Source organism: Cheilinus undulatus, linkage group 11, assembly GCF_018320785.1.
Source record: "Cheilinus undulatus linkage group 11, ASM1832078v1, whole genome shotgun sequence".
Lineage (NCBI taxonomy): Eukaryota > Metazoa > Chordata > Actinopteri > Labriformes > Labridae > Cheilinus > Cheilinus undulatus.
This window is the reverse complement of record NC_054875.1, coordinates 7,503,432-7,517,020: the sequence shown is the minus strand read 5'-3', so window position 1 is coordinate 7,517,020 and position 13,589 is coordinate 7,503,432. Positions and strand designations below refer to the sequence as shown.

General features: G+C 38.4%; 1 protein-coding gene across 1 annotated transcript in view; it reads right to left on the bottom strand.

Annotated features, from left to right (window-relative positions):
- Window positions 1–13,589, bottom strand: part of ctnnbl1 (catenin, beta like 1) — an 88,203-nt gene that overhangs the window by 61,658 nt on the left and 12,956 nt on the right. Inside the window, exons 7-10 of the mRNA XM_041799474.1 lie at window positions 9,368–9,459; window positions 7,116–7,188; window positions 2,882–2,940; window positions 1,725–1,873 (exon numbers count right to left, since the gene is read on the bottom strand). Of these exons, the coding sequence (XP_041655408.1) occupies window positions 1,725–1,873; window positions 2,882–2,940; window positions 7,116–7,188; window positions 9,368–9,459 (373 nt within the window). The remainder of the gene's footprint in view (window positions 1–1,724; window positions 1,874–2,881; window positions 2,941–7,115; window positions 7,189–9,367; window positions 9,460–13,589) is intronic.

Below are 13,589 nucleotides of genomic sequence, written 5' to 3'. Positions count from 1 at the left end.
TTACTGTAGGGATTTCTACAGAAAAAGGTCTTTTCTCTGCTGCTTTCTCTCTATAAACTCCTACATAATAGTTTGGAAACATTATTTCAGTCAATTATTTCTCCCTTTAATAACGGCAATTAGTAATGTATTTTTTTTTGTTAGAAAAGCCTGATTAGTCACCCTTACAACAAAGTACAACTTGTAGGGATCGCGCATTCGTCAAATGAGCAACACAGCTAAACGTGTGGGTAGTGCACCAAAAAATATGCCAAAATCCCCTGCAATAGTCTCTTGTTTTGAGCTTCAAGGACTGCCAAGTGTGTGCCAGTCACACGTATACGACTGACACCAATTTGGCAGAACTTGTGTGCATGGGCTCTGCAACCCTTGCTCCAAGCAACAACATGCCACATTTGTTACGTCAAGATAAGGCCATGCAATAGGGCAACTGGAAGCTGGTGTTCTGGTATGTAGAGTGCCAGCATTATTTGGTGTCAACCGTGGTACCATTTCCAAACATAGGACTAAGTTCTTTGAGTCTGGTGAAGTCAAAGACGGGTCGTGAAGTGGGCGACCCCGGAAGAAGACTAGTTCCTCACCCTTGCATCATTGGGAAATCAACTGTAGGCTTTCTTCCAGAGATTTACAGTCAAGATTTGCACAACAGTACCACAGACAGATCTTTGATCAGACCATGTGGAACAGGCTACACATGGCCAGTATTTGTGCTTATAAGGCAGGAAGGAAGCCTGCAATGACTACCCTTCACTGCCAGGACTGTTTGAGCTGGTGTTCATAGCACCGACAGTGCAACCTAAGAATGTGGCTGCAACCTCATATCCATTAATTAAACCTTTTTTTAATCAAGTGTGTCCCCAGTGACAGATCTGGGCAAGCACACTTTGCTTTACCATGATAAAGTGGTGGTTTGTGTTGCTGGAAAAATTCAGTCAGATCTGAAAGCTGAGAAGTTGTGCTTCACAGTCAACATGTGGTTATTACAGTCATTTCCCATTTCTCACTAAGACTTTGAAATTAAATTCCCTTTTTTGTTTTCTTCATTTTAAACTGTTAAGACACAATTTTAACATGCAGAAGTAGTAAATAACTACAAGATGCTGAAAGTTCTTAGTATTCTGGAAAAATTGGGAAAAGCCATTCCCCACAGGACATACTCTAATTGTCTATATTACGCAAAAGGTGGGGGTGGGTGGGTTTGAGGGAATGTTTTTAATTTGTCCATGTACAGCACTTTGAGTTACATGTCATGTATGAAAAGCGCTTTATAAATAAAGTTTGATTGATTGATTGATTGACATCTTCTGGGCCTTTAATGGTTAAAATGAGAAAAACTTTTGCGGAAGTTGGATGGCCGGATCAAAGTATGGAGAGGGCGTGGAGAACACTATGCAGATTGCTGCACAGATTGTGTGACATCTTTCAGTGGAGGCAGTGTGATGGTGTAGGGCAGCATCTCCCTCACAGGCAAAACAGAACTTGACATCATTTAAGGCAGTCTCAATGCACTGAGCTATCAGAATGAGATTCTGGCAGTCACATAAAAGTCAGTTCTCCATGATGGCAACTCATTGTAAATGTGACTAATCAGGCTTTCCAACTATATAGAATACAAAATACCAAGTGGCATTGTTAAAGGGGATAAATACTTGACCAAAATAATGTTTACAAATTTTTTTTGGAAGAGTTTATTTCCCATCTGAAAAAGGGTACTGGAGCCTCACCTCAGCATGAGATTCATCAGCTGAAGCCCCTCCCCTCGGAGGAAGCGGTCCCGGTTGGCTGGCAGCATGAGGCAGGAGCACAGAGCGTCGAAAAGGTTCTCCATCATCTCCTGCTCCTCGGCTGTGGATGGGTTGTGACGTTTGAAGACCTGGAAGGAAAAAAGGAAGGGAGCATTTAGAAAACGCAAAGAGGGGTTTCCAGTTGTTTAGAATAGTCTGGAAATATGGGCGGAATGAATGAGTAGTAAGAAGAGGGAATAAATTTAGCGAGTCAGAAATATCTGCCAGGTGTGTACTAGCACTGAGAGATGGTCAGGTGGGCTAACCTTACACACCAGATAAGCTGTCCTTCATATCCATGGAATAGTATATATTTTACACCCAAAAGACAGTGTTTGGGAAGAACAGAACATTTAGTAAGAAAGACTTGGAGGATGGTTCTGTTTGACATATTCAATATGGACCAATCAGAGCCACAGAACACATTATATGGGTGTGTCCAGCCACAAGAGGCAAAAAGGTGAGCTCAGCTGGCAGCCAATTAACAATCAATGGAGCCAGTTGGTGACTTGAACACATGCCAAAGCGGATCAGGACTAGAGCAAAAACATTCTCTTCTACCATGAAAGGCTTTCAACATACGTCTCTACTCTTCTTCTAATAATGAAATGCAGTCAAGTTTGATAGAACTGCTGCTATAGATGTATACATGCTAATCTCTTCATACGCTACCATTGTTTACAGGCCTGCAGTCAGTCCAAGAAAACCATGCTTCTTTCTCAAATGACACTGATTTGTCCGGTCAATCTCTGACCTGGAACCATCATTTCAGACTGATGCTCTGTAGGTTAGATCCACCTGATGATGGACATGGAATATGGCCAGTTCATCAGCTTTTCAAGGTTTGGCCTGGACAATAAAGACTTAAAATCCTATCTTGATATGTTTTAGCCAAATGGCGATACATTATTCACATTCAGTATAATTTTTTTGCTGTAGAACCAGTAACATAGATTCACACTTCATACTCAACAGCTCACTGTCAATATCTGGTCTTAAGATGCTTAAATCACAAAACTTTACTCCTCTGAGACTTGAATGGATGACCAGAAAAGAATTATGCTGGCTGGAAGAGAAAACTAAAAACAGAATCTTACAGATAGTTGCTGCAGTAACACATCAATGCCATCCATCTCTCCCAGTAGTTCTCTTGTATCTGAGGACAAAAAGAGAAGGTAGAATAAGAGATAAAAACAGAAGAACGGGACAACAGGGAGATTAAATTGAGATGGTTGCAAAAACAGTCATTTGGGGAGTGGTAGGAAGGAGAGAAAGCCATCACAGGAAAAAAAAAAGTCAGTGGATAGATGAAAGAAGGCAAGAGAGAAAGAGACAAAGACAGGGAGGGAGTGACAGAAGTGTTACAAAGACGTATGATATGCACCACCACTGACAAACACATTGGACACAAGGGACCTTAAGAAAGAGAGAAAGAGAGAGAAAAATGAGGACACAGGAAAATGTATTTACACAAGAGCTGTTACATCTGAGCCCAAGTATAGGGTGATTTTTATGCTTACAAGGTACTATTTTACCTCTAAGTGTCCACAAATACAAGGTTCACTTGATTGCCAAACAGCAGAGGTGGCTAAAATTGTCTGTTTTTAAACACATCTTTTTCCATGTTGACACCCCTACCCTCCCTTCTTTGAAATTTTAAAACCCATGAAAATGTTCACACTTGTCATGTTGTGGCTACTTATATAGTTTGAAAACTGTGGTGTTTAATTTTATTTAATTTGGAACTGTGGGTATTTTGTATTCACCAATGTGTCTCAAATCCCTCACTCATCTTTCCTCACATCTTAGCTTTACAGAGAGATGCAAGGAGAGACTAGGGGAAAAAGGAAATGATACCAATGTCAAATGGATGCATCTGTGCAACCCTGATACATACAGTCAAATACAGCTGCAATCAAAATTATACAACCCCTGTTGCAAATCAGGTTTATTGTGAAAATTAAGAGATTTTTCTGCTTTTTGCAATGAAGAAATCAAACAAAAAGAATTAAAATAGCTCAACAGAACAAATGCTTCAAGTGGTTTCCCCAAATCAAACAGAAAATGCCACAATAAAAGACTTCTCCAGTCTTAAAATTATTCAACCCCTGAACAGAATCCCTCACAACAGCTCAAATATGCAAAACCAGTGTCATTTCAAGCACACCTGATGCAACTAATGAAGAGCTTCTTTAGAGTCAACAGGTTTGCTTGGGCTGGAATCCTGAAATACCTGAACAGTGAGGGGTTTGTTGAGTGTCAAGTTTGACTGCAAATAAGAAATGCAAAAAAGCGAAGGCTATGCATGTTCCTGGAGATGAGGTTTCAGTGAGTACAGTAAGGCGTGTGCTGGGCATAGTTGATATCCGTGCCAGAACCCCAAGACGTACGCCACTACTGACCAAAAAGCTCAAGAAAAGTTGACTGCAATATGCTCAAACTCATATCAATAAGAAAAAGAGGTTTGGGGATTCTGATCAGTGGAGTGATGAAAGAAAACTGGAACTTTTTGGCATGATGGATCAGCAGTTAGTCTGGAGGAAGAAGAATGAAGAATACGCTGAAAAGAAAACTGTGCCCACAGTTATGCATGGTGGTGGCTTGGTGATGCTCTGGGGCTGCTTTTCATCCACTGGCACTGGAAACCTATAGCGTGTGGAAGGCAAGATGGATTCATCAACCTATCTTGAAATCTAGGAAGTAACATCATGCTGTCTGTGAGGAAACTAAAGCTTCGGTGTCACTCGACCTTCCAATAGGACAATGATGCCAAGCAGTCCTCAAATTCCACCAAGGCTTGGTTGCAGAAAAAGTCCTGGAAGATTCTACAATGGCAGTCAGTCGCCTGACTTGAATCCCGTAGAAAATCTCGGCCGTTGCACATGAAGAGTGGGATAAGATTCCTCAGGAACACTGCTAGAAGATGGTGTCTGGCTATGCATCTTGTTTGCAGCAGGTCATAGAAGCAAAAGGGTATTCTCCTAAGCACTACAGATGCTGCCATGAAAGAGTTCAATAATTTTGAGACTGGACAAGTCTTTTAACCCTCCTAGGTCCCTAAGGGTATTTTTTTTTACCCTTTTGGACTTTATTTTGTGGATAACTTTGGTTGTGTTGATGCATATGGCATAAAATTTGCTCAGGGTGTATATTTTGGGATGAATTTTGGTATTTCAGAAAAAAAATGTCATTAAAGTCTTTAATTCACTGTGTAAAAAATAGTCAAACCTGAGTCTCTAAGGGTATGTTTTACTCCATCTGCTCCCACTATAAACACATTTTTTGAATACGCTGCCATTGCAGTTTGATTTATTTTAATTTTTATTCTTTTCATTCCTTGGAGTCAAATCCCTTCAAATTTTTATTTTTCATTGTTTTTTACAAGGTGGTGATATTTTCTCATATGCTATAGCCACCATTGAGAGGCCATGTCAGCATTTTCACATTATCATATTATATCAAGCACTGCAGGCTAATAAAATAAATATTTAGAACAAAACTTATTTGGGTGCGTTCTAGGGATGCCAAAGTGTGGTGTGAAAGTGTGCGTTGAGAAATTGGTGTGTGTATGTGTGTGAAGCCAAAACACAGCCACTAAAATCATGGTCAGTACAATGTGATATGATGAACCCTAGTGACTTAAAATATTTATACAAAAAAAAAATGGAATTATACATTAATACATATATCTTTTATGGTAGAGGCTGTTTTTTACCCTTAGGGACCTGGGTGTCACAATTTTTATACAATCAGGCACTACGAAAATATAAAAAATTGTTAAAAATCAATCTTGATGCCAACTTCCATTATTATGGAAAATAATTCACTTTTTGTGTTTTTTCTTTTTTTACAAAAAATCAAGTTCTCATCACAAAAGCTGGCATTTAAGGGGATAAATTTCTGAAACTCCAATGATTTTTTATTATACTTGGTGAGGACTGAAGTTACTTAAGGTATTTATGCAAAAAAAAATGGAATGATACATTAATAAAAATTTTTTATGGCACTTTTTATTGGAGGTTATTTTTTACCCTTAGGGGCCTGAGTGTCGCACTTTTTTAGGGACCTAGGAGGGTTAAGTTGCATTTTCAGTTCGATTTGGGGAAACCACTTGAAGCATTTGTTGTGTTGGGCTATTTCAATTCCTTTTGATTGATTTGTTCATTTCAAAAAGCAGGAAGTCTGTAAAATGTCTCAATAAACCTGATTTGCAATGGGGGTTGAACAAGTATGACTGCAACTGTATTTGCCATCTACAAAAGGGTATCTCATTTTTGGTCATGTAAAGGTACTCTCATAGGTTATTTTCTCAGCATGTGATGCAGTAATATAAAAAGTAGCTGTAACTGCTGTCACAGCTTGTGTAACTGCTGTATTTTCTGCTGATCATTGAAAAGATCTGTAGGTGCCTTGCTTGCTAATCGAAAACACAGTTTTGTGGATGTGAATCTAAGACTTTCAACACAGCTGAACTCTGTGAATTGGCATCAGGAGCTGGGACAACCTTCATTCTATTTACTAAAAGACATTCCTCTCCTCATGCGTTTCTTTCAAGGGGAGGGAAAGTTTTCATAACTAAGAGCAGAATTGCATTTGAAAAATTATGCATCTGCAGGGTCTTAATTAGTAGGGATGAAATGCTGTTCTCATTTGCTGCATGAAGTATTTTTTACATATAAACCCTCTGAGAGAGCCGTTTTAAGTCTGATTTGACAAGTGGCAGCGATAATTACATTCAAATTAGCATATCAAGGATTTTCCAAAACTGTCATATTTTAATAGCAGTCATGTGTTTGCCTTTCCTTAATTTAAGTAAACGACAGTATTTTAATAGGGAACATTGTTCATGAGGAAGACAACGATTTTGTAAAGTTTGATGCTGGATTTGACGAGCAGGAGGGAGAGGATAAATGGAAGCAGCACTGCTGAAGGGAAGGAGAATGAGTGCAAAGTGAAACACGACTCCCTCTGAATATCAATATGGCCTGTACCTTTAATGAGAACCTGTCCAAGCACCTGATAGTCCTGTGGCTATCCGAGGCTTTACAGGGTTTTAGTGAGTGAGGGAAGGGTGAAGGAGACTGCAAATAGACGAGGAGAGGAACTGAGATAGAAGGACTGAAATGGATGTGACAAAAAAGGAATAAAGAGATGGAAGGGGGAGAAAAGGAAATGTGAAATGTAACATGAAGAAGAATGATCCTATTTTAAGGAAGGGAATAAGCAACAGAGCATTTTCTGTCTGTCTGAGGGAGCTAAGAGGGGACAGAAAAGCAGAAGATAAATTAGCACCATTTGGAAGCCACAAACCATTTAGTGAGACACACTTACTGTCATTGTTTTGCAGCAAGATAGCCAGGATTTCACTGCAGTACAGCTTGTTAGCATCAAAAGGCATCTTTGCCTGAAAGGGGAGGGAGAGAAGACCACATTCAAATTACAACACCTCTTAAGAAACTTCAAACACAAGAAAAAGAAATCATTGTATTCCCTTTATATGCAATTATTAATTGTTAGCAGCGATTCTTAAGGCACAGCACATTTTATTTTCTTTATTTCCGGTTTGCATGACAGAGAACCTGAACCAACATGCCTGCATACAAGGGAGTTTTTGAAACATTAACACCAAATGCAGTGATTTTGTCTAGCTAAACACAAGTAACACTGATATTTCCATTACCAGTCAAACTGATATTTCATTATTCTTAACAGAGGAACAGTGAAATGCAGCAACATCATAAAAACCTATGCAACTGTTTAAATAAACCCAAACTCCAGTTCCCCCCGGCTCTAATGTCGGACAAAATGAATGATAAAAAGGTGATGTGTGAGTTAAAACTCCTGGCTGTGTTTTTTAGTTCTTGGAGTAAAAATATTTAAAGATATAATAACATTATTTATGCTTGTTTAAAATGTGTTTTTAATTTAAATAATTATGTTTATGGTTTTTATTTATTGTAAATTACCTCTCATGACCCACCACAGGTCCACGGCCCACACTTTTGGAAGCACTTCACCAACTTTCAAAACTTAACTGTTTTCTAAGATGTAGGACTTCAACCCTTCAAATCCCAAACAATTTTTTTAACGATTTTGTCTCTCCTGGACTTGTTGTCTTTTAAAGCTTGTAAAACACCAACGCTGTGGTGCACAGTCATGCTCTAAACATCCTTTTTTTTTTTCAGGAACGGGGTTTTAAGAATATGTATGCTGCAGAAATGTCACTTGAACTTTGAAAAAAAAAAAAAAATCTATAAATACAGAGGAAAAAATCTGACAGAAATTAAAACTCAAAGATTTTTATGTGTGACACACAGTAAACATTAATGACTAAGACTTTTTATTGAGACTTGTTCTCTGATCTCTTGGGGACCAAAAAGTGAAACAATTATCATTCTGGGAAAAAAAAATCTTCAAATTATTTATGCAATTACAAAAAAAGTCCTTGCACTTTTTTTGTAGTGGCTTGATTTGTGTCATTATTCAAAGTAGCTCCCGTCTGCAGAGACACAGAGGGCCACACTCTCTGTCTCTCCAGTATGAGCTATTCATGCCGTCTCCCCTATGATCCAAGTGTTAAGACGTGCGACACGACGACAGAAGAGCCTGCCACTGATTGCACATGCTTACAAAGCAGAGTGGGATACAAAATGACAGCTAGCATTAGTAACTAGTGGCAGAAACAATTAAATTGATTCAAAAATAAATAAAAAGACGTTCATTATCACATGTACTGGCATGGATTTAATCTGTAAATACCATGGAAAGTCATCCAAGCTCCAGGCTTTCTAGAAAAACTTCCATAAGGGCTATGACTATGAGTTTTTATAACCTCTGTCACTTCTTGTTGTATAAGACAACATTGCTCTCAGGGTACAGATATAAAGTTTCAATTGATTTTTTAAGATTATAATTGTCTAAATAAATGCACTAATTTGGCCAAACTGGAGACCACACTCCTGCTTTTTGAAGAGATTATTTCATAGTTGCGATTCTGCAGACATGAAAGCTCACAGAAGGGAGGAAAAATTAAAACTGTGTGCAAATGATCAAAATGTCGCTAATTCCGTCACGGCACTTTAAACCAGCACATCCAAAACGAAAGTGAACAAAGTGTAAGGGAGGATTGAGAAGCTCAAGAGAAAAAATGTATTTTTTCTAAATCTACTTTAATCAATTAATTGGTTTTATCACCCAGGCCTACCAAAGAAGGCCACTTTGGTCAGACAGTTTTGAAACTGGGTAAAGTCATCTTTTGGAGTTAAAGGAAAGAAATGTGGTGAACAAAACAACATTGCTTCATCCCTTTTTTATGACAATGGCTACAACATACATTAAGTTTAGGGAACCAATGTCTTTGCAGTTAAGGCAAGAAAATCACATTCAACAATGTTCTAATTAACTAGGACTAATTTATTAATATGCTGAATTCTAATTTCCTCTTCAGCCTGAGGCAACAATGTTAAAATATAGTGAAATCAGTTTAATTTTGGAATAAGCAAAAGCGGTTTTGGAAAATGTATACCATTCTTGTTTCAGACTTTAACCATGAATCTCCTAAAAACAGTTACCATTATTCTTACCTTGATTCTCTTGAGCAGCCATTGCATGAGTCCCTGCTGAGCCGCCTCTGTGCACAGGCCTGGTCTGAACTCCGCCATGTTTTCTATGATAGCTGGGGAAGACATACAAAAATCCAACACTGAAATGAAAAGGAATTAAGTTTGCCAAAACAACAACAGCTTTTTAATAAGTACATATGCAGGCTTTGTTAGATCTGTCCTCAAAAGGAGGAGACGAGAACTTTAAAAATGTTTCTTCATTAAATGCAGGTTGGACTGATCCTTCTGATGTGTTTTAGGTAGGCTGGAATTCTAATTTTCTTTCATGGCACGGCATCAAGCAAATTTGTGGCTAAAGTGGAAGTGTTTGATCTGTAATGTGTTCTTATCTACACTTTCATACAGACTTCCAAAGATGAATAAGTCATCATTTGAATACTCTAGATGGGAGTTGGTATGTCTTAAGCACAGACAACATTCACCCACTGCTTTTCCTACATACACCACAACATGCTAACATATAATTGGTCAGTACATCCAGACTGGCATGTACAGATTTTACTTTCTTATGTAGAATCTTTAATGAAAGATTACTTCCATCCCAGCTCATCTGCTCTGTGCTTAAAATCCATTAAAGACCAGGTACATATTTAAAGGAGTGCAGAGTGAGAAGCCATGTCTAGGATTCCTCTGAAGGGTGCTGTGACAAATCTACTGGAAGCAAAAGCATCAAAAACAATTCTTACTATCAGGTCCAGAGTACACATCCCACCTGGAACATGAAACGTTGAAGTTTAAGCTTAATACTTTAAATCTGTTTCGAGCTGTCACTCAAAAAGTCTTTAACTCATGTGGTTGGATGAAAGAAGAGGGGATGTTTCTGCATGATTAGCACGCTGACAGATACGGAGGGAAAAGCAACCAATGAGGATGGATTTATTAGGGATGTGCATTTTAAAGAAAGTAACTATTTGAAAGTCATTGGCAATTATTCCAAAAAAATAAAGACCTTAAAGAATGGGCTAGGATGTATGTTTGAGTTTGATTGCTTGGTGATGACACAATGGAAACTGCCACCAATGGCTAAAAGATCTAGCATTGCTTAGTGCTCATTTTGACTTAAGAAATTATATACAGTACTTTCCTTATTAGCATCAATGGATTAAAGTGGCCATAAAATAGTTAAAGGTGGCAAAAATGGTCAAAAAGTGGAAAAAACGTGGCAAAAAATGAGTGACAAGTTACTATAATAGGCAAAAAGCAGCAAAGAAAGTTAGAAAAATGGGGGGAAAGTGGCATTTAATGGCAAAAGGCTGCTTAAATGGGTGAAAAGTGGCAAAAACTGCAATAAAGGGAAAAAAAATTGCAAAAAGCAGGATAAAAGAGGCAATAACTGTTGAAAAAGGGCAAAAGTGGGATTAAAGTGGCAAAAATTGGCAAAAAGAAGTGGCCAAAGTGGGCTTAAAGCAAAAAAAAAGGGGAAAAAAAAGGGGTAAAAGTGGCAAAACATTGAGAAAAAAAGGGCAAAGGATGCAAATAAGGACAATGGAAATACACAGACAAAAATTATTATAAATAAATTAATAATGAATTATCTTTTTTTTTTAGGTCAAAGTTTTCCTTTTAAATGGTTTTCTGGGGAAAAACATTTCAAATTAAGACATAAAAGAGTCATAATCATCACAAAAGAGCTACATGTGGCTCAGAGCCACTCGTTGTATCACTGTTTTAGGGTCTCATTTAAAATTTTCAGTCTCACACTGGGCTCCCGGGTGTGCAGCACCCTTGACAGCCTCCTATACCTGATGGTACATCTGTACATTTTGCCGATATTTAAGGCCGATGTGTGATTTGCACTGCAGATATTTATGACTGATAAATCAGCTGTTAATAGAAATTTCAGAATTTGTCACATATTAAGATACTGATATTTAGCTTCTTAAGCTAATATCTGCTGATACCAATATCATGCCAATAATATAATCTATCCTTATAAACTTCCCCTTTAGTAAATGATTGGGTACTTTTCAACTTGAAACGGATAGTTTAACTGATTATTTGCATTAAAATATTAAGTAAAACAAAGTCAGTTTCTTGGCACCTTAGATGTGTCACCCGAAACTCTTGCTTTCTTCATCTTTTTTGTTTCTTGGCACCTTAGATGTGTCACCCGAAGCTCTTGCTTTCTTCATCTTTTTTGTTATTTTTGTTGGTTAGCAAACAGCTTTTAATTGGCTACAGCCACCGTCTGGTGGAAAGATACCATTACAACAAGGCACTAATCAAATAATGGGAAAAATAGTTTATATTGAGAAATGGTTGCATGAAATCTACTGTTTGAGTGTTCGAAAGTCATCATTCACCCCAGGTATTTACAGTATACACAGATTAGTCTCTAAGAAGAGCAATCCATCAGTTTTAACTTGATACACAAAGATAATAAACTTCTAAGAAAAAGAAATGTGAAATACAACAAACATCTTTTTATAGAAGGTCCGTCTGGGTTCTGTCCCAGCTACTTCTAATATTATCATAAGAAAGCTGTCGCTGTCACATGATATCTCCATCAGAACAGACTGCAGCAGAAGGGGACGGAGAGAGAGAGGAGAGGAGAGGGAGAGATTACTGGTTGGTGTTGATGAAAGGAGGGAGAGGAGAAAAACTTGTGGGAATAGAGGGGAGGAAATAAATGGAGAGGAAAAACAGCAGGGAGGCAGAGGGGTGGGAGGACAAGTCAACGATGAGAAATGGAAAGCAGGGGGAATGTAACAAGAGGATAACAAACATACATGGAGGAGAGGGTTGTGAGGGAATAAAAAGAGATAAGACAAATAAAATAAAAAATAAAAAATCTGTAGAGAGGTGCTGAAGATGATAGAGAAATGCTGAGAGAAAGATGGAGAGAGAGGGTGCTGGGGGAGAGAGAGGAAGGGCCTTTATCAGTGATTCAAACAGAGCAGACAGACAGCATCCTGGAGGACAGCAGGCTCAGAGCAGAGAGCAGCCAAGGCAGACAAAAGGCTTATTCAAGCTTGGAGAGCTCCCTTGATAACGCACACGTACATAGACACATACACAAACTTGAATAGCTCTGCTCCCTGGATATAACCCACACTTGCACAAAGAGCCAAGTACACACCTAAACAGCCCTCCTGATACTCGGCCTCAATCTGGCAACAAAGAAAATATCATCTCAGTAGACTCATTCAACACAAAAAGAGCTGAGAGGCAGAAAAGTCTGATTCATGAGAGGCTAAATACAGAGACCATGACTTTTCAAACTATCTGCTGGCCCATGCCCTCACAAAGACCTTTTCTGAATACTGTTTAATCAATGCCACAAACACTGAACTCCACAACTTCTGTGCAGAACTTTGAAAAAGAGTTCACCACTCAGACAAAAAAACCCAAATGAGACCCTGACAGCTTCCTTTGGCTGTCAACGAAAAAGTCGAGGACACTTGGCAGCAGGGGGACTCACCGTTAAGTGTGAGGAATACAAATAAAGTTACACCGTGCTGTCAGTGTAATATGAATGCCAACTCTGGGCAGACTCTCTTTTACTGCACTGGTCAAACACCGGCTCCAACATACCTCAAAAGCAGACCTCCCTCTGGGCAAGGAATTATTCATATCCAAATGTTATTGAGAACTGTCTCTATCAAAGTCTTTTTTTCAAGCTTTTCAAGCTTTTTAAAACTAAATATAATTTAACCTCCATTCTTTTAAAACACAGTATGTACATTTTCACCACAGGGGGCTCTCAATCAAAACAATAACAATTTATGACTAGTAGAGACACGAGGCTTAGCCCCCCCTACTCTCTGTGACATGTATTTACTAAGTAGTAGAGCAAGGTTTAAGTTTCCTGGATGAATGTGACTTGATAACAATCCTGTCAACAGAGGCCTTTCTGATTCATGCTGCAAGCTAGGCAGTATCATTTTTTAATACCGACAAACCTTCCACATATTTTTCCACCAGTATATGGTATTACCACCAGGTGTTGAAAAACCACATTATACGAGTAGCAGGTCAGATCAAGCACTTTCCAGCATGTGCAGGCAGGCATAGTCAAAGCATAGGCAGTTTTACCATTAGACAAAGGTTGACAGTTGTCTGGGGCTTAGTTCATAAGGGTGGCCTCAAAAATTGCCTAGGTTTGTTTTTCTACAATTATAGCTCACATATCTTTGCTACTCCCTCTATCAAAGAAAATTATTCATATATATATATATATATA